General features: G+C 36.2%; 1 protein-coding gene across 1 annotated transcript in view; it reads left to right on the top strand.

The window, feature by feature from the left end:
* Positions 1-24,912, top strand: part of LOC150081739 (methylthioribose-1-phosphate isomerase) — a 138,988-nt gene that overhangs the window by 107,385 nt on the left and 6,691 nt on the right. The window contains exon 5 of the mRNA XM_090378842.1: positions 4,426-4,827. Coding sequence (XP_090234968.1) covers positions 4,426-4,827 — 402 coding nt within the window. The remainder of the gene's footprint in view (positions 1-4,425; positions 4,828-24,912) is intronic.

Genomic DNA, 24,912 nt, shown 5'->3' on the forward strand with positions numbered 1-24,912 from the left:
CCTTCTTAATTAATTAACCACATTGTTTCAATACAATCTCCAATGACTGCCTCAAAGTTACTAGGTATATGCCATCAACTCCAAGAGCTTTACTTGCCTTCAGGCTCAAAAGTTTTTCTAATAAACAGTCATATCTAATTTAGAAATCCTAATTTCATATGGCTCATCCCTCACATGGCCTCTCCTTAGCATAAAGTCTTTCGTCAGTCAAAACTGATGTGAAATACCAATTCAATTCATCAGCAACATCAGCTGGGTTATCTGTGACTTTCCCACACCCCTGTACAAGCATTCTATCTGATTCTTTTCCTCCTCCTTTGTATTCACCATATACGGAAAACTCCTTGTCCCATTGTTTGCTATTTTAGACAGTGCTTTCTCATACTCAGCCTTGGCCTCTCTAACCTTATCTGTGGTACTGTTACAGATCAACTTGTAGTTAGCATTAGCAAGGGCACATGATGCAAGAAGTCAAGTTTATATAGCATCAGCCAAAAAAAAAAAAAAACCCTCCTTATTTCACCCATCCTCTCGCTCCAAATGTTTGTCAAGTTCTACCTTGAATCTATTTAAGCTATCAACTTCTACAACGACAGATGGAAGTTGGTTCCAGCAATCAACCACCCGCTGGTTAAATGCAAACTTCCGCACATCTAACTTACAACCGTCTTTCCTCAATTTGAATTTATGCCCTTTCAGGTGATTATTCTGAGCAAGAGGAAGAATCCCATCAGCATTGAGCATGCTCAAACCATTCAAGACTTTATACACCTCAATCAGATCACCTCGCAGGTGCTTAGTCTGCAGACACTGTAATTTGCAAAACTTAAGCCTTTCTTCATAAGAGCAACCCTTTGTTCTGTTAACTAATCTTGTTGCCCTTCTCTGTACACGTTCCAACAGCTCTACATCCTTCTTAAAATGACGCCTTCAGACCTGTATACAGTACTCAAGGTGTGGCCTGACCATTGCCTTATACAAGGGGATAATCACCTCCTTATCCATGCTCGAAAAATTCCTGTATATCATTGACAAGACACCATGAGCTACTCTTGCAGACCGTCTGCACTGCTCAGAAAACTTCATATCTGCCTGCACCATTACCCCCAGTTCCTTTTTATTCTCTATTTAGATTTGTCAATGTTAAACTTCATTTGCCACCTCTCAGCCCATCTGATCAACTTTTCTAGATCCTGTTGCAACAGTGTACTGTCATTAGTGTCAACCCTGCCAACCTTCATATCATCTGCAAACTTGGACATTAAGCCTGATATACCATCATCAATATCATTTATAAATACAGAAAACAACAATGGACCCAACACTGAACCCTGAGGAATTCCACTAATAACATTAGTCCACAAAGAGCAATGTCCATTGATTACCACTCTCTGACTTCTCCCACTCAACCATCCCTTTATCCATAGCAGCAATTTGCCTCCAATGCCACACTGCTCCAATTTGTTCAGCAGTCTTCCATGTGCAATAGTATCAAAGGCCTTTCTAAAATCCATATATATGATATCAAAGTTATTCTTTGCGTCCAGTTCCTTTGTGACTACATCATAGTATCCAATCAAATTAGTCAGACAAGACTTGCCCTTAACAAATCCATGCTGTGTCTGAGCTATAACTGAAGTCTTGTCTAGATTATCCTGCAATGCTTCTTTAACCAGTGCCTGCATTAATTTCCCTGGAACAGAATTTCCTTGGAACAGGAATTTTGCTAGCAGTGATAAGGGGGATGATTGTCCCCTTGTATAAGGCAATGGTTAGGCCACACCTTGAGTACTGTATACAATTGTATGTGGATTGGAGATTATTCTTCACTAATATCCATAAAGGTCTGGAGGCGCATTTTAGGAAAGATGTAGAGCTGCTGGAACGAGTACAGAGAAGGCAACGAGATTGGTGAGTGGAACAAAGAGTTGGTGTTACCAAGAAAGTCTTAAGTTCTGCAAATTGCAGCTTCTGGAGACTAGGCACCTGCGAGATGATCTAATTGATGTGTATAAGGCCTTGACTGGATTGAGCAAGCTCAGTGCTAATGTGATTTTTCCTTTTGCTCAGATTACTTACTGAGGCATTAATTCAAATTGAGGAAAGACAACTGCAGAATATATTTGTGGAAATTCGCCTTTAGCCAGTGGTTGATTGATATTTGGAACAAACTTCCATTTGTTGTAGTGGAGATCAGCAACTTAAATAAGTTCAAAGCAGAACTAGACAAACATTTGGAGTGAATGGATGAGTGAAATGGGAAGGTTTTTTTTTTTTTTTTTTTTGACTGATTCTGTAAGCAAGCTATAAGCTTGCTTACTTGCATCATATGCCTCTATTAATGGTAATGCTAATTAATTTGCCTATCTAGGAATTTTATTGACTAAACTCCTGACATTACTGTAGACACAGTTAAGGCTAAGTGTTGTTATTTAGTTTACTACCCTGGCACACATCTTAAAGTTATTTAAGGTTGTGTCCCTAGCAGCATTAGCTTCTTCCTGTCTGTCTGGAACTTTGCTTCTCTTAGCACTTCTTGTCAATATTGGCTCTTGTGGCAACAACAGGAACCTTTGAGATGTGCACAAGCATTAATTTGTCCCATATCATCAATGTATGCATATCTGTATTACCCTCCTCCCCCAACTAGTGGGTCTCCTAACCCTTAATGCTTGCTCAGTAGTATTCACAAGGATCTTTGGACTGCCTTTGTTCAAATGTTTTCTGTTTCTGCAGGATAGATTCCTTTTACCTGCAAGTAAAAAGAATCTATCCTGTAAGTGTAGGCCATACACTGATAAAAAATTTTTTCTCCAAATGTTTTGCAGATGCATACTAATTATGATATTATTATATTAGGGCCACCCGTAATTGATTACATCTACCCATATGTATTTTGTCTGTAAATTAGGTGTATTCTTAAGTCTCTACTGGGCAAAATTGTTGTTATATACACATTCTGACCACAATTTAAGATTGACAAACTCCTTACTTCACTGACAAAAAGAGAAGAATGAACAGTTGAGATAAGATTACTTACTAGACTAAAATACGTGCTACAGGATATACAAGTGATGAATCCATGATTCACACACGAATTGCCTACAGCCATTTCCATCTGAATCTTGATACCCATGGACAAATATTAAAATGGATATTGTGGCAACCATTATTAATGTAAGAATTAAAATTTCAAAATATTGCAGAATTAACTTTACAAAATATATAAATTAAAACAGTTAACATAGAGCTGAGCATAATACACAGAAATATTTGGACATACTTCAGGAATAATATGTATTATGGATAAAACATATATTGTTATTTATTTCTACATTTAAATAACTTATATATTGTATATTTGTGTTTCCTATGTGATTGGTTGTTTATTGTTGATGAACTAAAGTTTATTGTTACATCTGGAAACTATTATTGGCCTTATGACAAGTAATAGAAGCATATGGCTAGACAATTTGCTGCTTGGTTTAGCGCAGGGGTGGCAAACCCATGGCACGTGACAATTTTTTTGGGCACACAGAATTCAGAGCCCCCCCCCATTTAAAACTTCATGCAGTGATTTGCTTGACGTCGGAGTGGTGAGATGTACTGACGAAATTGTGAAATGAAATTACGAATAAAATTCATGCATTTCACACATTTATTCAGAACATAAGTTATTGGTAAAGTTATGTGAGATATATTATCCACATTCATTATTTAGTGTAGCTTCCTTTATTGTCAATTACTGTTTATATGTAGATTGGAGATTATTCTTCATTAATTCCCATAAATTCTCATAAATATTTTAATTGCTATTTGCCCTTTACACATTGTTTAGAATGTCAGCTCAACCAGCAAAGAAACAAAAAGGTTCAAATGAAGAGGGTAGTAAAGAATTTCATTCTTGGAGTGAAAGATAACAAAATATATAAAGCATTGTGTTCTGTAAAAGTTTTGTGTAGGTCCTACACACAGAATACAAAATGCATAATTTTGTGTTCTGGAATGCGACGGTAGTTTTTAACAGATTTAGCCATTTTTGGCATGCACCTTTAATAAGGTTTGCCACCCCTAGTTTAGTGTTTTTCTTAGTCAAGAGGAAACACTAAAAATCTCAATAAGTTAGTATGAGTTTTAGCAGGCATATATGATATGCCTGCTAAAACTCATGCTCCTGATCACATGCTCCTTATTATTTGCTGTGGCTTCATGACTTTTTTGAAGTAGTGTGGACAAGGAAGCTTGAACCAACTGAGATACTTACTGACCATGACACGTCAGATTTTTATGATTATTGTAATATTTTATATTGGGTGGGATGAGCCTTAGTTAAATGTTGTTCCAGGCTTTGCTATAAAACAATAATTTTTTAAAAATTTTTTACAAGTTTTTACATGGAATTTATATGAGTTTTGTGTCTAATAGGAATTATACGTTACCTCCATGGGCTCGGAAAATTAAATCATGTCTACTGTACAGAAACACGACCTTACAATCAAGGTGCTAGATTGACAGCTTATGAGTTAGTACATGATCAGATTCCTGCCACTTTGATCTGTGATAGTATGGTAGCAGCTTTAATGAACTCTACTAAAATATCAGCTGTTATTGTTGGGGCTGATTGCATTGTTGCCAATGGTGATACAGCTAATAAAATTGGAACTTACCAAATTGCTGTTTGTGCTAAGTACCATGGGATTCCTTTTTATGTGGCATCTCCGCTCAGTACAATTGATTTAACGCTGGAGTCTGGAGTATCAATACCCATAGAAGAACGACCTCATAATGAAATGATTTCATTGCAGGGCATACAGATAGCTGCTCAAGGTATCTGATATTATTTGTTTTGCATTTAATTAATAGTGTGGGAAAATTTTCTGAAGTGTATAAAATATACGGGGTCAGTCTAAAGTCCTGATGATCTTTCATAAATTCTCCAAGAAATAAAATGATGGAAGACTTATGTTTTATAAATTTTTGCATAACTGCTGTAATAAAAGTGATAAATATTCATTTTATGTATAAAAGCTACTTAAAAATTTAGTTTTATGTAGAGGGTGCTTGTTGGCATAATTTCAACCTAAATAATACAGTTATTTATAGCAAAAAATGGCTTTAATTTTTGAATGTTTATCCAATTGTTTTTCACAAATAAGCTTTGGCTATAAATGCATTTTTTTTTTTTAATGAATACATTCATTTTAAATGAATGCATTTTTCTTATTCATTTTAAATTTAAGTCAGAGTATGGTAACAGAATATACATCCATCTTGATAATACAATAAAGTTATTTTTATTAATAAAATTTATTAAAAATTGTTTTTTTAGAAGGTATTTTATTGAAAAACAGAATTATATTTCTCTTGGACAATGTATATTTAATAAAAATACATATAAGTTAAAAACTAATTAAAATTTTACACACACACACACACACAGGGTCATTATAAAGGCCTTGTGCAGTTTTAAATTTTCATAACTTCCGTTCTATACATGATGAAATCAATCTGTTAAAAATGTTAGAAATTTAATTTAGTGAAGTTTAATAGTTTAGTATGTACTAAGAGTGATTTTTTTATTTTATTGTAGTTTACAAAAATTTTATTATTATTATTTTTTTTGCAGAATTAGGCTTGACCAAATGGCTTCAATAGAAGAGAAAGTAAATTGTGTGCTGTGGTTGTTTGAGTTAAAGTCTGTAATTGCAATACAAAAAAGATTTAGAACCCATTACAACAAAGATGCACCACACTGGAATTCCATAACTAATTGGATGAAAACGATTAAAGAAACAGGTCCCACCAATGATAAACCACAATAAATATATCAAGTCAATGATAAATGTACCATATCAGTGAACCAAGAATAAATGTATGTAAAACTTTAATAAATTCTTTCACTTACCCTTTTTACAGATTAATTTTATCATGTATAGATTAGAAGTTATGAAAATTTAAAACTGCATAAGGACTTTATAATGACCCTGTATATATAATATATTAATAAGAGGTTGTAGAGAATAGTTACAATGAATTTATTTAGAGGGTTTATGGACCTGGGACACTGCAATTTATAACAGAATGAACCCAATGACCATAATGGAATATGTTGGTAGAAAATGGTGCATGAAACATAAAAAGAAGTACTTAATGCTGAAGATCCCATGATTTCAACGTCTTCATCAAGAATCAACCATCGAAACCACAGCAAGAAGTAAGGCCTCTGTTTGTGACATGAAATATACATAGCATGTGGTGGAAACAATGAAGCGATATTGATTTTTGAATTAAGCAGAAGTATGGCCAAAAGGTAGCAGTAGGTAAGAGGAAACCATATGTATATATCCCGGCTGACCTGACAGAGGCAGGTTAGCCGTGAAATATACATAGCTATGAAATATACATAGCATGTGGTGGAAACAATGAAGCGATATTGATTTTTGAATTAAGCAGAAGTATGGCCAAAAGGTAGCGGTAGGTAAGAGGAAACCATATGTATATATCACGGCTGACCTGACAGAGGCAGAGAAGAGAGACAGAAAAAGAAAAAAGGAAATAACTTACTGGAATACCAGTAAGTTATTTTCTTTTTTGGAATTTCCTTTATTTCCTTTTTAGTTATTTCCTAATGGAATATATACTGACTCGACTCTTGTTTGCTGAATTAGCAAACAAGAGCCGAGTCGGTATATGGACTGTGGAGGGAGTCTCCACCCTGCAGAGGTGTGAATCCAAAAAGATTACTCATAGCCAGTTCAAAGTATTTGCAGCTTGTCATGACGACCCTATGTTTTGGGAAAAGGAGACAGTAAAACTGTGTAAGGGCTTTATAATGACCCTGCATATAGCTTGTCACGACAACCCCATGCATTGGAAAAAGGACACAGTAAAACTGCACGAGGACTATAATGACCCTGCATATATAATGTATTAATGAGAGGTTGTAGAGAATAGTTCCAATGAATTTATTTAGATAGTTTAAGGACCAGGGACACTGAAATTTATAGCAGAATGAACCCAACAACCATAATGGAATATAAGTTGGTAGAAAGTGAGGAAGAGAATTATAATGAGCTAACAAAGTGGGAATCAAAAGTACAGAAAACCCAGATGGTTCATGAAACGTAAAAATAAAAAGACACACTTAATGCCGAAGATCCCATGATTCCAACATCTTCATCAAGAGTCAACCATCGAAATCACAGGAAGGACAGCAAGAAGTAAGGCCTCTGTTTGTGTCATGAAATATACATAGCATGTGGTGGAAATGGTGAAGCTACATTGATTCAGACAAAACTAAACGAAGGTATATTGGGAAATTGGCATTAAAAAGTGAAGTAGTACATCCCAGGATAGAAAACAAATGATAAACTTTCGAAGTAGTGGTCGCTAAACTTTGTGTATGTGAGAAAAGTATGTTTTAGTAGAAAAATAGCATCTTGATATTGCATTTGGTAAACTAATGGCTCATGAGAAATAAAATATAGGGTAGTAGGACAGTGAAAAGAGTTCATAATAAGAGGGAATAGGTGGGCTCGGGCAGTACAGGGTTGCATTTCCTGTTTCTATAGTAGGACCCCTAAACATAGTTCTGAGAGTATACTTCATGTGCTTAAGTCAGTTATGTTAAAATTAAAAATAAAATTAATTAAAACTAAATTAAAGTTAGTATATATAAAACCAATACCCCTTTGGTAGCCAATCTGTGGGTACAAGTTTTTTAGACTGTATGACACCAAAGAGGCTATAAGCAGTGGAATTTCAGCATGCTCTTACAGTAGACTCTCGATTTTCTGGGATAGATGGTAAAAAACAAATCCCAGATAACCAATTTCCTGGTTAATCCAAAAATACAAAAGTCCCCGATATACATAAGAGATACGTTCCAGGATTTCTTACTTCATCGAGTTTTACGTAACTCGGGAATGACTAATAACATATTGCTACTATATTATTATTGACAAATCTGAATTCTGCACAATACTTGTTAATGTTTGGCCATTTTCATATATCTTTATTAGTTTAATTTTCTGATCCAAATCGATGGCTTTCCTTTTGTTGATAGATTTACTAGTAGTGCTGTCACTTATTCTCTTAGTCGGCACCATGACAACAGTCAAAATGAAATTTTCTGAAAAGAACTTCACAGGGTTAAGTGGGAAATATACTATTATCACCTCATGCGAATTCATATTTTACTAAAGAACATTTCTGGAAGTCACTGCCATTAAACAATTTGCACCTTCCAGGTTACTGGGCTTTTCTGTTCGTGCATCTAATTATAAACAGGTAATAAATTCGATCTTATTGCATTTGCGATAATACTGACAGCTGGAATTGTGTGGGTTTTTACGTTATTATGGTGAAATGTGTCCCCTTCACTTAAATCTTCAGTCATATAAAAAAAAAACCATAAATAAATTGTTAAGAATCTTCTCTTCTTTCCTATTTTTTTGCTTGTTACTCCGTATCTCACTTGTGCATGCCATGATCATCGTTATTGATTGCTTATTTTATTTATTTATTATTTTTGTTTGTTTTAAATTTTACAATCCTAAAAAAAAAAAAAATTGAGTGAAAAAAAAATTTACATAAAACTGTAGTTACGTAAGTCAGGGACTTACTGTATTGAAAAATGTTCAGCAACCTACGTAAAAAATATGGCGATAGATAAAAAAACGAATGAACTTACCACGCACTACTCGCCTGTCCGATACGATGCTTCCCTTTATTTTTTGCGATGTTGACTTTAAGTCTAATAGCTTTCCTATATTTTTTTACAATGTTAATTTTAAATCTAATAGCTTCCCTTTATTTTTTATGATGTTGCGTATGGTTTGGTCACCAACCTTATAAAGGTTCCTTAGAGATTTAACAGATGCACCATTTTCAAACCTTTGAATAATTTCAAGTTTTTGTTTAACTGAAAACGCAACTCTTTTGCATTTACCCATCATTATTCGATTTCTAAACAAAAAAAAAAAAAAAATTGCTATAAAAAAAATTCTGACATCCCTGACATAAATAATGAAACAAAATTTGTCCTTTTGCACTGCAACGGAGAACACAACAATCGACGCAACCCACTAAAACAAACTAAACATTTGGTCTTTTTTTTTTTTTTTCCTTTTTATATTTTTTGAGAAGTGGGTGTGAAGACAGCGGGGATTGCAAGATAATAGGTACGCTAATCTCCCAATGATGACTTATAATGCTGCTTGTCGCTTATTTACAACATGCAAAATATCTGTTTATTTTACCTATTCTAGTTATTACTTGAATTTTTTGATTTTTGGTTGAATTTTTGATTTTTGGTTGATTTTTTTATTATTATTTTTTATTTATTTTTTTTAATTTGGAGTCTTGAAGTGTCCCGGTTAATCAAGAGTCTGCTGTATATCAGTTAAGTGGTTAAACATCTTTTTATGCTTGATGATAAGGAGTGCTTTATTAAAATAGTAATAAAGGTAGGTTGGAGGAAATTGGTTGTCCAAAAGCTTCTGGTAGAGATTTATGATATATGAATTATCAAACTGTTGCCATGTGCATGTGGTGGCTATACTGATGCACTGTGACAGGATGATATTAGAATGTACCATATTTGAAAAATTAGAGTGCCAGTGGGTGAAATTAACTACATTAAGTTGAAAGTGTCACATTTATTGTATACTTTGATTGTAGTTTGTGAGCTATTAATATCAATGTCCAGATCTAAGTAATTGGTGGTAAGGTTATTGTAGTTAGTTTTTTCCAGTTTGAGCTCTAGAGGATATATATTTGCAATATCTTGTAGATATTGCAAAATTGCAAAATCTTATTGGAAATTGGGGTAGATTATTCCAAATAAATTATCAGTGTATCTAAACATGCAAAGTTCTGTTGGTAGTGAAATTTCTAACGGTATAGATAGAAATTGGCTGTGACACAGCTAGCAGGACTGTCCATAGCAGTTCCCATGGTTTGCAGGTAAACTGTATTACCATGAAAGATGTAATTATTGGAGATAATTACATCTTTCATGGTAATACAGTTCTTCTTCTTCTTCTGGCATTATAACCCAGTCTTAGCTTCCTCAATGATGTTTCACCACAAAGCCCTCCCAGAAGTCAAACTTCTCCAACTTTTTATTCTCATGATCTTTAAGTCCTCTTCTACATCATCTATCCATCTTTTCCGCAGGCTTCCTCTTGCCCTCCTACCAGTAGGTTTTCATTTCGTTATTCTCTTAGTCGTTCTGCTGTCATCCGTTCTCATAACATGTCCCAACCAGGCAAGACGCTGGCTCTTCACAAATCTGACGATGTCCACACCCTGAATAAGATTGTCAAGTTCATGGTTCATTCTGATCCTCCAGGATCCATCAACGTCTTGTACGGCCCCAAAGACTATTCGCAAAATTTTACGCTCGAACACTGTCAACAACTGCTCATCTTTACTCGTTAAGTCCAAGCTTCACAACCATATGTTACAACTGGTCTAATGAGACTTTTGTATATTCTTAATTTTCAATGTCTGTTAAATACTCCGGATTTCATTAGTTTTTCATGTGTCAGATTATGTATTCTATTAATAGTATCAGATTATATATTCTTCTCCATAGAAGCATCTGTTTCCACTCAGGATATGGGACTTAATTTCATAAGTAATAGAGTCGGACTGGTTTATCTACGAACCTAGATAAAGCAAAATTTTGAACATGCTTAAACGAGAAGCTGCTGGTTCTTAAATTTGCCGTGTTATCTGCCTTTCTCCAGGCTTCCATATATTTTGTCTCTGCTTCATCTATCCTAAGTCCTCTTCTTTGTGCTTCACTATCCAGCCTGGCCACTCTTTCCTCCAGTGCTCCTTTAGTCCTGATAATAGCGACATCATCAGCATATGCACAGACCTGCACTGTCTTTGTGCATGTGTGTCCAGTCACTTCTAATTTTTTGACAGCCGTCTCTAAAATCAAGTTAAATAACACAGTAGAGAGTGCAATGCCCTGTCTAACACCAGCATTAATGTCAAAGGGAGTCATCAACTCATTGTCAATTCTCACTACTGCTTTAGAGCCAACCAGGGTTGCTTTTATGAGCCTAACAATCTTTGTAGGTATGACCAGGAGAAGGAGAAGGAGATCATTTATCATTTCCTCTCTGTTGAGTGAATCAAAAGCTTGTTTAAAATCTACATATAGGTTAAATAAGTGTATATTATACTCAAATGCTTTTTCCTGTATCTGCCTCAAAATGAAAATCTGGTCAGTTGTTGAGCATTTGGGTCTGAAACCACACTGATATTTTCCAATTTCAAAAATATGCAAAGGTGGCATCGTTTAAGTTATATCTCATATTGTTTGAATACCTTCACAATGAGTTGCCATGATATTGCACTACAGGAATATCTCGCATAGCGCGGTTAATTCGTGCCAAAAATATACTGTGCTATGCAAAACCGCACTGATCGAGGTATTATTAGTATGTATTTTAATGCAATGCTTTCTGACAATTTGATTATATGGGTCGAGTTGCAAAAATATATGGGTGTTTGTTTACTATAAATTGATGCACATGAAGTTCTTGCAAAAAAAGAAACTAAAATGATAAAAATGAAAAATACTAGTAAGTACAGTAAAAATCATTTTTATTGCAGTACCAAAAGAATATAAGTGAAGTATGTACTGTATTTTTATTTAGAAAAATAACTGATTAGTTTAGTTTGCACAGTTTTTTTTCTTTTTATCTGCATAAATCTCTTTATAACATTGAATGTCATTTTGCAACACCTGCCTTACTTTCATACCTTGTTCGATGTTTGGATCTAGAAGAACACGCGGTGCCATTATATTTCTTCTTTCCACTCATATTTGCGTATAATGGTGTAACGTTTTTTAAAAAATAATCTTTAATAAAAATACACAGCGAAAAATATTTGTACAGCTTACGCACAATCAATGACCTCACAGCAAGGAATCTAATGTGTTTACTAATGTATGAATGCTAGCAGAGTCCGTATATAATGGGAGTTTCGACAACAGTCAGAATGGCTTTGAATCCATAGCGCATTGGCCCATGTGCTGGCATTAGAATACATACATACATATCAAATGTATTGGTGCGTAACGCAGTTAATTTTTTTTCAATTTGTAAACTGCGCTATAGCGAAACCACGCTATGCGAAGTATTCCTGTACTTCGAATAAGTAACGCTTCACCAAAGGAGAAGACTGTTCTTACTTATTTTCAGCGGATACCACTACCCAGACGGCACAGATTATGTATTCTCCATAGTATCACTCCACTGTTCTTAAGCAACTCTGCAGTTATTCCATCAGCTCCTGGTTCTTTTATGCACAATTACCCCCAGGTCATTTTCATTCACTACACTGACAGTGGTAGAGAATGAAAAGGACCTGGGGGTAATTGTGCAGGCAGATATGAAGTTTTCTGAGCAGTGAAGACAGTTTGCAAAAGTAGCTCATGGTGTCTTGTCAATGATACACAGGAATTTTTCTAACAGGAGCTGATTATCCCCTTGTATAAGGCAATGGTCAGGCCACACCTCAAGGTGTGGCCTGACCATTGGAGGCCTCATTTTAGAAAGGATGTAGAGCTACTGGAGCAAGTGCAGAGAAGGGCAACAAGATTAGTGAATGGAACAAAGGGTTGCTCTTATGAAGAAAGGGCTTAAGTTTTGCAAATTACAGTGTCTGGAGACTAGGCATCTGCGAGGTGCCTATTCTCTAGTAACTTGATTATAAAACCTTTGAAACTCTTTTTTGATATTAATATTTTCATCTAGAATATCAATGTTGGATTCATTTAGCAATTTTGCAGTTCTGTTGAAGTAATGGAATCTAAGTTGATCAGTTCTGAATGGCTCTTGTGCCAGCATATTGTCTTCTCAATGCTCTTGGAGGACAGCTGAAGTTGATGAGGTAGAGCAGCTCTACCTCATCAGCTTCAGTAATATGGTCTTTCTGTATTACTCCTCATGGCTGCTGATTTAAGTCCTTTGTTTTCCCTTAATGCTTGTTCTACTTATCTTGTGTTAAATCTTCTTATGTCCTCTCTGAGTCTCTTTCTAATGGCTTTGCATAACTCAGTATACTCAATTTTCTCCTTGTCAGTATTTTTCTTGCTCCTCATTTGTCATCTTCGGTTCATCATGACAAGTGTTTCTTGACTAATTTTTTCTTCTTTGGATTTCTTTTTACCTATAGGTTTCTTGGGTTTTATCACTTTCAGAAAGTTGTAATACTCCTCGTCAATATCTTGGGCCTGAGCAGTCTGCAGAAGCTCAAACTTGTTCTTAAGTTCCAGTGCATATTGCTTTTTCTTCTCTTCAGTTATCTCAGAGATCTTTGTATAATTTACTCGAGTCAGTTTTTTCCTTTCTTTTCTTACATCAAGTGTGCATCTTACCATTCTGTGATCACTTCCAACATTTGGAAGTGAACAGAAAGTGGACATGGAAGAGCCCAAATCCATTTGGGCTCTTCCGTGTCAACTTTCTGTTCACCCTTTTCTTGAAAAAAAGTGTTCATTACTGACAATCCTCGATTCTGCAAATTCCACAAGTCTTTCACCACTTTCATTTCTTTCACCAATTCCAAAATTTCCTATAGTTCTCCTTTCTGCACTGTTTTGTCTCTTTCCAATCTTAGCATTGAAGTACCCCATAGTGATAGTATAGTGAGTTTTCTGTTCATCTAGAAGACTCTCAATTTCAGTGTACATTTCTTGAACCTCTTGATCATCATGGCTCAATGTTGGTGCATAAATCATTATAACCTTTATTTTATACCTTTTAGAAATCCTGAGTAGTAGTTTTGACACCCTTGGTGATGTACTTTTGAATTCCAAAATGTTGTTTTTTATATCTTTATGGACCAGAAAGCCAACTCCACCTTTGCTCCTTTCACTGTTTCCATTGGTGTACAGCAAATTTCCACTTGATAAACTTATAAGCGATTCATTTCTTCTTCTTGTTTCAGCCAAACTGATGATATTCCAATTCACATTTTCTAATTCCTTTTCCAGTTCTAATATCCTATCTTCACCGATGAGTGATCTTACGTTGTAACAGGCCAGGTTCAATTTCCGTGCATGGCAGCCCAGAGATTCTTAGCACCCTCTGCTTCCACTCTGATCCTCTTGCTGCCATAAGAGGGGGAGTGAAAGCTGCTGGGGACTGAAGGCCATTTGTTCCATCCTACTGTCATGTGCTGGAGGGTTTGGCCTTTTCCTCTTCACGCTGACCAGGCGTCTTGAAGTGAACCACTCTACATGTTCATTGCCACCTAAGTGACAAAATAGGGCTTACCATCGAGAAGGTGTGCACGAGTGGATTTTAGGGAGGCAGGCCAACCGGACTTCTCCTAAATCTGAAATATTGGATCCATCAGTGTTTTAGACTGAGTGTCTGATATCACACAATACCTGTTCCCCTCTAAGCCCTATTAAATGTATGGTCATCATAATCTGCAACATGTTTAATTGTCACAATATTATTCATTACGCTGAAAGCTCACTCAGCTTCAGCACAGCTAATCGCAATGGTTTCAAAGATATTTCTGGCTTTCTTAATTGTAAGGAGAATTTCACTCGATTTTAAAGATAAATTGTCTTTGACAAAATCTCTAAACTTAGAACTGGTAACTTAGAAATTCTAAACTAAATAATCTAAACTGGTAACTTAGAAATTATACCTTACCTGGAGCTTAGAAAGATTCTTTCATATGGCTATAAATTCAGATTATACACAAAAATCAACCTGACTACTGTCAAAAAGCAACTATATTAGGACTTACTTAGCTACTGCTTCATGCTTGCTTACAAATATAAAACACCCATAGAAGATTTCCAAATATGGATTATTGTGTTTACAGCATTAATCAATAACTATAAGACTTTAATAATATGGAACCCCACCTACAACTAGTATTAACTGCAACTTCACCGAAATCAAACAGCAATTATCAGAACTGCATAAACAGCTTATCATTACTCCAGTTGATAAAGCCTCCAACAACTATGCTTTCATATGCAAATCCTTTTACTTCCATATCTTAAGTACAGAACCCAATTCCAGTGAAACATAAAAGCCTGTAACCAAATAACAGTAACATTATTACAAAAAAAGTTAATAGCTTTCAACAAAAAATTCAAGCTTAACATCGGTAATTACAGATTTCCTTACATATATTTCATACCCAAGTTTCATAAGATTCCTATTGGTTTCAGATTTATTTCGTCATGTAAGAACAGCCATGCACATAAACCTGGTATAAGGCCTTGGAGTAGTTACTCAAACCCATTATGAATATCCTACCCGACAGTAGAATTATTACCAACAATTTACCTGTATTAGAAGCACTGAAAAAACCATATTTCACACATACAAACATTTGATTTCCATAGTCTTTTCACCAGGATTGATCTAATTTGAGTCTGTTTTTGACAAACTATACAATAAATATAAGCAAATAAACTGCAAACTAGGATATCGGAATAATTTAATCAACTTGTGTATCTCCGATAATTTCATCTTTCACTATAATACAGTTTACCTACAAATCATGGGAACTCCTTTGGCCAGTCCTGCTAGCTGTGTCATAGCCAACCTCTATCTATACTGGTCAGAAACTTCACTATCAACAGAACTCTACATGTTTAAATAAATTGATGATTTATTCGTAATAAACCCCAATTTCCTACAGGATTTGCAAATATATTCCCTCTAGAGCTTAAACTGGAAAGAACTAACTGCAATAACCTTACTGCAAATTACTTGGATCTGGACATTGATATTAATAGCCCCACAAAATCAATATGTACAATAAATGTGACACTTTCAAATTTAATGTATTAGTATTAGTAATGGCCGCATGGTGCAAGAAAGCCTATGGCTTATGCTACACCAGCCAAAAAAAAAAACTAATAATTAATAAAAGAAAAGGAAATTTAACCCTATCATCCTATGCATTTCCCTCATCCGAAGGTACTATCAAGATGACCTTTGAATTTCTCCAAACTGTCAGCCTCTACCACCCATGTAGGTAACTTATTCCAGTAATTTATAACTCGCTGGCTAAAATAAAACTTCCTGCAGTCCTAAACATCTCCCCCCCGTAACTTGAATTTATGTCCCCTAGTTTTAGTATCATTTATAATCTTGAAAATTTCATCCTCATTCATTTTACTGATGCCTCTCAGAGCCTTAAACATCTCATTCAAATCTCCTTTAAGGTGTCTAGTTTCCAAACTCTGCAACCCACATATTTGAAGTCTTTCTTCATAAGGACGCCATTTTGCCGATCTTGCCAGGCAATCTTTCCACCCTTTCAAGAAGCTCGATGTCTTTCTTTAGGTGCGGTCTCCATACACAGTATTCCAAGTGTGATCTAACAAAAGCCTTATATAATGGGATTATCACGTCCCTATCTCTACTTGCAAAAGTTCAATAGATCATTGATAGGACACCATGGGCCTTCCTTGCAACCTATTTAAAATGCTCAGAGAATTTCGTGTCTGACCATATCGTAACACTCAAGTTCCTTTCCTCCAGTACTGGGTTTAGTTGAACTCCACCAAGTGAATAAGTTATTTTGGGATTACTGTTTCCCAGGTAATACCTTACATTTTATTGGAATAAAGCATAGCTGCTATTTGTGTGACCATTCCTGAAGTCTATCTAGGTCTCTCTGAAGAAGCTCAGCTTGACAGTGATCATTAACTACTCTACCAATTTTAATATCATCTGCAAATTTAGACATCACGCCCTGTATCCCTTCATCCATGTCGTTTATGAAAATTAAAAACAACAGTGGTCCTAATACTGATTGAGTTGATGTAAGAAGTGGTCCCACTTCTTACATCAACCCAATCTGAGTAATAGCCATTTATCAAAACCTTCTGCCTCCCGCCCTGAAGCCATCCTGATGTCCATCTAAGGATTTTCCCAGCGATTCCAACCTGTACCAGCTTATAAAGAAACAGCTCATGTGGGACTGAGTGAAAAGCTTTGCTGAAATCTAAATAAACAATGTTGAAATTATTCCCTAAATCCAGCTCATGAGTGACCCTTTCAAAATAGCGAACCAGATTTGTTAAACAAAATTTTCCCTTTACACTGAGTATCCTTGAGAATTTCAGTTCTATCCAAATGATCCTGAATTCCACCCTTGATCATTGCCTCCATGATTTTTCCTACCACTGAAGTCAGACTGACAGGTCGATAATTTCCCAATTCACTCTTAGGACCACCCTTATGTATGGGAGATACATTGGCACTTTTCCAATCCAACAGAATCTCTTCAGAGTCTAGTGATGCTCGCATAATTAGCCTCAGTGGTTCAATGCACTCACTTGCTGCCTACCTTAAGATTACAGGGTATATTCCATCAACTCCAGGAGCCTTACTGGCCTGTAGGCTCGAAAGTTTTTTCATTAAATAATCTTGCGAAATTTCAATATCATTAATTACATATTTTTCAACTTCGCTCCCACAATTTCCCATTGCTACGAAAGGTTTTTCTTCTGTAGATGTAGTTAATTTCACCCACTGACACTAAATTTTCAAATAGGGTACATTCTAATATCATCCTGTCATCAGGATATTAGAATGTACCCTATTTGAAAATGGCTATCCTGATGTAATGATAATTACATCAGGATAGGCAGCATATGCAACAGCAATAGTTTGACAATTCATAACATCAGAAATATATACCACAAGCTTTTGGACAACCAATTTCTTCCAGCCTACCTTTATTACCATTTCAATAAAAGCAATCATTATCATCAAGCATAAGAAGATGTTTAACCACTTAACATAGTATGCTGATATTCTACTGCTAACAGGCTTGTACATATTGTACAGATTATACTCCCATCCTGTTGTCACACAGTCTAGAAAACTTGTACCTACCGATTGGCTACCAAGGGGATATTGGTTTTATATGTGCTTTTTTATATATACTTAATTTTAATTTAGTTTTAATTAATTTAATTTTAATTTTAACATAACTGACTTAAACACATGAAGTAGACTCCCAGAACTATGTTCAGGGTCCTACTATAGGAACAGGAAATGCAACCCCTTGACTGCCCGAGCCCACCTATTTTCCCTCCTATTCTGAACTCTTTTCACTATCCTACTACCATATATTTTTATTTCTCGTGAGCCATTAGTTTACTGAATGCAATAACAAGATTCTATTTTTCCACTATAATACATACTTTTATTGCAAATAAAAGTATGTATTACAGTACACAATAGGAACAGGAAATGCAACCCCTTGACTGCCCGAGCCCACCTATTTTCCCTCCTATTCTGAACTCTTTTCACTATCCTACTACCATATATTTTTATTTCTCGTGAGCCATTAGTTTACTGAATGCAATAACAAGATTCTATTTTTCCACTATAATACATACTTTTATTGCAAATAAAAGTATGTATTACAGTACACAAAGTTAAGTACTATTTACCGCTGTTTCGTAAGTTCATTTCTTTTCTATCCTGGGGTGAACTACTTCATTTATTTAATGCCAATTTCCTAATATACCCTCGTAATTTTAATTTTGTATGACAATGTCTCTTTTGTCCAACACACGGGGTTGTAGTGACAAGCTATAAAAACTTTGAACTGGCTATGAGTAATCTTTCTGGATACATGCCTCTGCGGTGTGGAGACTCTCCCCACAGTCCGTATACCAACTCGTCTCTTGTTTGGTATTCTAGTAAGTTATTTCCTTTTTACTTTTCTTTCTCTCTTCTCTGCCAGATCAGCCACGAAATATATATATATTTTTTTATGTAAACCCCAAACACGAGAGGTATTAGAACCTATAGTACTTAGTACCGTGCTTGGGTTGGAGGTTGAGAAGATGAAAGAAGATATTTGTTGACATTGGACTTGAACTTCTGTAGACTGTAATATTCAGGAAATACGTATAAAGGAAGGTTGTTCCAGAAAATGGCAGTTGAATAAATAAACGAGGAAGATGAAAAGTTGGTTCTGCAAGTTTGGAGTTGGACAGTAAATGGATGTTGGCTGGTGGCAGCACGTGTTTGGACTGTTTTGAAAGAGAGAGCGGTAATTATAGAAGCCAATTCAGAAGAACAGTGCCCATGGAAGTATCCGTAGAAAGGCATGCAGCAGAAACAGTATGTCTATAAGACAGCGAGTGAAGAGACTCTGTTAGAGAGGAGTCATTATTTAACCTACCTGCCCTCTTCTGAACGGAATCAAGAAGCCTGAGAAAGGTTTTGGGGTCACCACCGCACCACCCCACCACCTCAGATGTGGAAACAATATTCCATGGTAAGGCGAATTTGCGATTTGTACAGAGTGAACAACTGTTTGGAAGAAAAGTAATGCCGAGAGCGAAAGAGTAAACCAAGTTTTTTAGATGCACAGGAAGCAACATTTGTAATGTGCTTGTGCCAAGAGAGATTAGAAGTCAGGGTAATCCCTAAAAGAGATATATCATTTTGCCTAGAAATCGGAGTGTCACCAAAGATAAGCATAGGAGCAGAAGAATCCTTTTTCTGAGATATACGACAAGACTGAGTTTTAGAAGGGTTCAAATCAACCAAGTTGTCTTTGCCCCACTGGAGAATTACCCGGAGATCGGCATTTAAGGAAATTGTAGCAGATTTTCGAGAAGTTTAAGCTGATTGAGCAGGGCAAGGTTTCTCAAAATGGAAAGTGGAATGCAATGTGCTATCATCGGCAAAACTATGGATACGATTTCCAGTCAATGGAAGAAGGTCATTAATATACAAGAGGAAAAGAGTGGGGGAAAGAACTGAACCTTGGGACACACCGGCATTAGTGGAGAAGTTAGAAGACAGAGAGCCATCTACCATCACCCTCAGTGAGCGATCAGAGAGAAAACTGGATAACCAGTTAAAAAAAACAGTTGGCAAACTATTTAGAAGACCTTTATGCCAAACACGATCAAAAGCCTTTGAGATATCAAGAGCAACTGCTTGTGTTTCACCAAAATTTTTCCATTGATTTAGTCCATAAATGGGTAATATAAGCCAGAATATCACCAGTGGATCGACACTGATGGAATCCATACTGGTGATCATTGATCAGATGGAAGGTTTCTAGATAGTTTAACAGTTGGCAGTTAATTGATTTCTCCATTACTTTAGAAAGAGTAGAAGTAATTGGAACGGGACGATAATTGGATGGGAGCGATTTGTCACCCTTTTTAGGAATTGGCTGGATATGAGCAAATTTCCAAGCAGAAGGAAAAACACCTTTGGAATAAGAAAGTGAAAAAAGACGGCAAAGAACAGGAGTAAGTTCAGGAGCACAGGTTTTGAGAACAAGTTGAGAAATACCATCGGGACCTGGAGCTTTCTTAGCATTAAGATTCATCAAAATCCTTATGACATCCTTTTGACGGAAGACCACAGGAGGCATTGAATGGAACGTGTTGGGAATGGTGGGAGGTGTTTTTACCAAGGTCAGTGACCATAAGAAGAGCTGAAGAGCAGTGACCATAAGAACTACTCTCTGTCTCTTCCCACTCAATCATCCCTTTATCCAGAGCAGTAACTTTTCCACTATTCCATAAATTTGGTAGGAGATTTGATTTTTGTCATTTTGAATGAAAGCTCTATTTGTAACTCATCCTCTTTATAACATTTTTTATTTGAAGAAAAGAAAAAAAAAGGACTGTCATGTTATGCATTCAAAGTCAATGACACAACTATAAATTTATCTCTATTCCCTGGGCATGCCATTTCGGATATATAAGTTGTGAACACTTATAAAAAAAAAATTAATTTAACAGGAATCCTATGCCAACTGTTCCCCAACAGTTGGCATAGGATTCCTGTAACAGTTTATATGTTCCTGGAAAGTGCTGAATTTAGTAAGACAAAGGTCCTATAGAAATTGGATTAAGGGAAAATTAATAATCATGCCAATAAAACATATGAAGAAACAGTAAATTTAATTTTTACAACATACATGCAATGTTTGTTATAAAAGGTAAAATAAATGTTAATTTTAATTACTGTATAACAAGCATGGTGGTTGCTATGATTGTTCAAAGCATTAAGAAAACAAGTCCAAACTAATATGTATACAGGGTAACTAATTGGCAGACTGCCATTGAGTTTTCAGAGACTGCAAGTTATCTGAACCTAAGTGAATAATTTTTTTAGCATAAAGTAATTATTTTATTTCTGATACTCTCAATTAATCGATTATTTATTTTTGTAAATTTTCTTCAGATGTGCTACATTTAAAAAATTGATTGTACGTTATATTGAATTCAAATTTCTTTGTGTTCATAGAAGGAAATAAAAATATGTTATCACAATATTAATTTTTATTAATTTTATGCCAAGATGGAATTTGGACTGCGATATGTTACATTTTCTACTAATATAGACCACAAAGAAAATGAACCAGTTGCGACTGGTATATGTGGTATTGACACATACATCACTGAGAGAGAGAGAGAGAGAGAGAGAGAGAGAGAGAGAGAGAGAACATATGCAAATTCCATCCCTTTGCCTTACGCACTAGCAAGATGGATTTATGGAGGTGCAGTGCCACAGTTGGTCCACTGTTCCCAAGGCTGCTTGGGATCCCAGAATAAAGTAATTACTGTTAGAGCAGGACTACTGCAGCCTTATTTTTATGACTTCTAAATTGTGAATCAGGGTCCCCATATTACTTAAATCTGACATTGTCACTAGCCCCTTGTGGGTAGCATTAACAGAGGCATATGATGCAAGAAAGCAAGCTTATACAACATGCTTTCTCGCATCATATGCCAACAAAAAAAAAAAAAAAAAAAAAACCTTCCCATTTCACCTATCCATTCGCTCCAAATGTTTGTCTAGGTCTGCTTGAATTTATTTAAGCTGTCCACTTCTACAACAACAGATGTAAGTTTTTACAGAAATAAACCAGTCGCTGGCTAAAGGCAAATTTACACACATCTATTCTACAACTGTCTTTCCTCAATTTGAATTTATGTTCATGTCCCCCCAGGTGATTAATCTGGGCTAGAGGAAGAGTCCCATCAGCATTGAGCTTGCTCAAACCGTTCAAGGCCTTATACACCTCAATCAGATCACCTCCTAGGTGCCTAGTCTCCAGACACTGTAATTTGCATAACTTAAGCCTTTCTTCTAAGAGCAACCCTTTGTTCCATTCACTAATCTCTTCTCTGTACTCGTTCCAGCAGATCTACATCCTTCCTAAAATGACACCTCCAAACCTGTATGCAGTATTAAAGGTGTGGCCTGATCATTGCCTTATACAATGGAATAATCACCTTGTCCCTGCTAGAAAATTCCTGCATATCATTGACAAGACACCATGAGCTACTCTTGCAGACCGTCTGCGCTGCTCAGAAAACTTCATATCAGACTGCACAATTACCTCCAGGTCCTTTTCATTCTCTACCATTCTGAGTGTAATACCACAGAGTTGATACGTTACTCTGGCGTTAGTGCTACTCATATGCAGTACTTTACATTTGTCAATGTTAAACTTCATTTGCCACCTCTCAGCCCATCTGCTCAACCTGTCCAGATCCTGTTGCAGCAGTATAGCATCAGTAGTGTCCTTAACAACCTTGCCAACCTTTGTATCGTCTACAAACTTAGACATTAAGCCTGCTATACCTTTATCAGTATCATTAATAAATACAGAAAACAACAATGGACCAACACTGAACCCTGGAGGACTCCACTGTTAACATTATTCCACGAACAGCCGTGTCCATTGATTACCACTCTCCATCTTCTACCACTTAACCATCCCTCTATCCATTGCAGCAACTTGCCCTTAATGCCATACTACTCCAATTTGTACAGTAGTCTTCCATGTGCAACAGTATCAAAATCTTTCCTAAGATCCAAGTATATGATATCAAAATTATTTTTTTGCATCCAGTTCCTTTGCGACCACATCATAGTATCCAATCAAATTGGGGCGCCTCCGTAGCCAGGTGGGCAGGAGCAGCAGTGCGTAGCACACGCTTCTTGATTAGATCGGGGTTCGAGCCCGTGACCACCAAATACGGAGGAGGCGGAAAGGTCAGGGAATAACCACTGCATATCCCTGGAGCAATATGGCCTTAGTTGCTAATGCTCCTAAAAACCAAATAACAAACAAAAAAACCAATCAAATTGGTCAGACAAGTCTTCCCCTTAACAAACCCATGCTGTGTCCGAACTAACTGAAGTGTTGTCTAGATCATTCTGCAGTGCTTCATTAGCCAGTGCCTCCATTAATTTCCCCAGAGCAGAAGTTAAACTTAACAGGTCTGTAATTACTTGTGTCACCCTTTGATCGTCCTTTGTGAATTGGGGTCACATTTGCACATCTCCAGTCCATGGGCCTCTCATAATTATGAAGCTTCCAGTATGGAAGCTCTTATAATTATGGCTAAGGGTTTGCTTAATTCCTTTACTGCCTCCTTTAATATAACTGGATAGATCCCATTCACCCCAGGTGTGATTTTTATGTTTATCTTCAAACAATTTCTCCTCCACTTTGCTCTCAGTTATTAAAAAAATCATTTAACTCACTACCATAGTGAGTTAACATACCTCTGCTATTCCCCTCCCTGAATAACTCCTCATGTGTAAATGTAGATTCAAAATACTCGTTCAGTTTGTTAGCTACCTGAGCAGGATCATCAACAGTTGAACCATTGATATCAGGTGGACCAATCTGATTCATCCCCTTCCTTGTAGAATTTGCTTAAGTAAAGAACTCTTTGCTGTTTTTTTTTGCGTTGTTTGCCAAAGATTTCTCGTAACCTGCCTAATCTCCTTTGTGACTTGATTACAGACCAGCTAGTAGGGTGTTATAATCACCATTCTCCTGCACCAAATGGAAACTGCCTGAGTTTGAATCCTTATTGGTACAAGGTATTGTTTGTTTCACAGTGCAGCTGTCAGTCTCAGACGAGGATTATGGGTTTTTTTTTTCTTTCCCAGAAATTTGAGTTTTTCATCCACCGAACAGTAAATAGACTGAAGAACACAGGCAGAATTACTGTACAGTTTCTCCCTTGTGACCTACAGGAGGTTAAAGTAATGGTTGTCTTGTATTTTTGCTGCAGGAGACTTGTTCAAAATGTGTGGTGTGTCTTTGTGTAAAAAAAAAGTGTGAATTATAAAATTTTACTATACAGTAATACCCCGACTTACGTGAACTCGGAGTTACGCGGTTCTTGATTTTTTATGTTTGGCAATGCTGCCGCCCACTATCTTCAATGTCATTTTTCATATGCTATTATTATACGGTGCTACGGCGGAGAGTGAGAGCGAAAGATGAACAAAATTCAACTTTGCTGCCCCATGAGCTGCACACACATATACAAGAATTTGCATTCCAACTGTCATATTTATGTGTGCGCGTTCGGATTCGTGCTCAACATTTGTCGGAAATTACATCGTTTTCACAAATAAAAAAAAACTTTCCAGGCTTTAAGGTTTCCAAAGACTGATTGACAATGATGGTCGGCGGGAATGCAGCTGGTGACTGCAAGTTAAAACCTCTCTTAATTTATCGCTCTGAAAACCCAAGAATTAAAAAAAATATATCTAAAATTAGCTTACATCTAAAATCCTACATCTAATATATCTAAAATTTGGAAGTCAAATCAAAGCTTGGGTGACAGCTTCCGTTTTTGAGGACTGGTTTGGTCACCACTTCATATCCAAAGTCGAACGTTATTGCAAGTCTAAACAGATTCCATTTAAATTTATCCTTCTTATTAACAATGCACCCGGTCACCCTCCTGCCAACGTGTGAAAGTTGTGTTTTTGCATCTTGCAAAAACACAACCAGCTTGCTTCAACCAGTGGACCAGGGAGTCATCAAAACATTCAAGGCCTACTACACGAGGCGTTCGTTTGCACGTCTGAATGA

The sequence above is a fragment of the Mastigoproctus giganteus genome, chromosome 8 (genome assembly GCF_048544385.1).
Source record: "Mastigoproctus giganteus isolate SK-2022 chromosome 8, ASM4854438v1, whole genome shotgun sequence".
Taxonomy (NCBI): Eukaryota; Metazoa; Arthropoda; class Arachnida; order Uropygi; family Thelyphonidae; genus Mastigoproctus; species Mastigoproctus giganteus.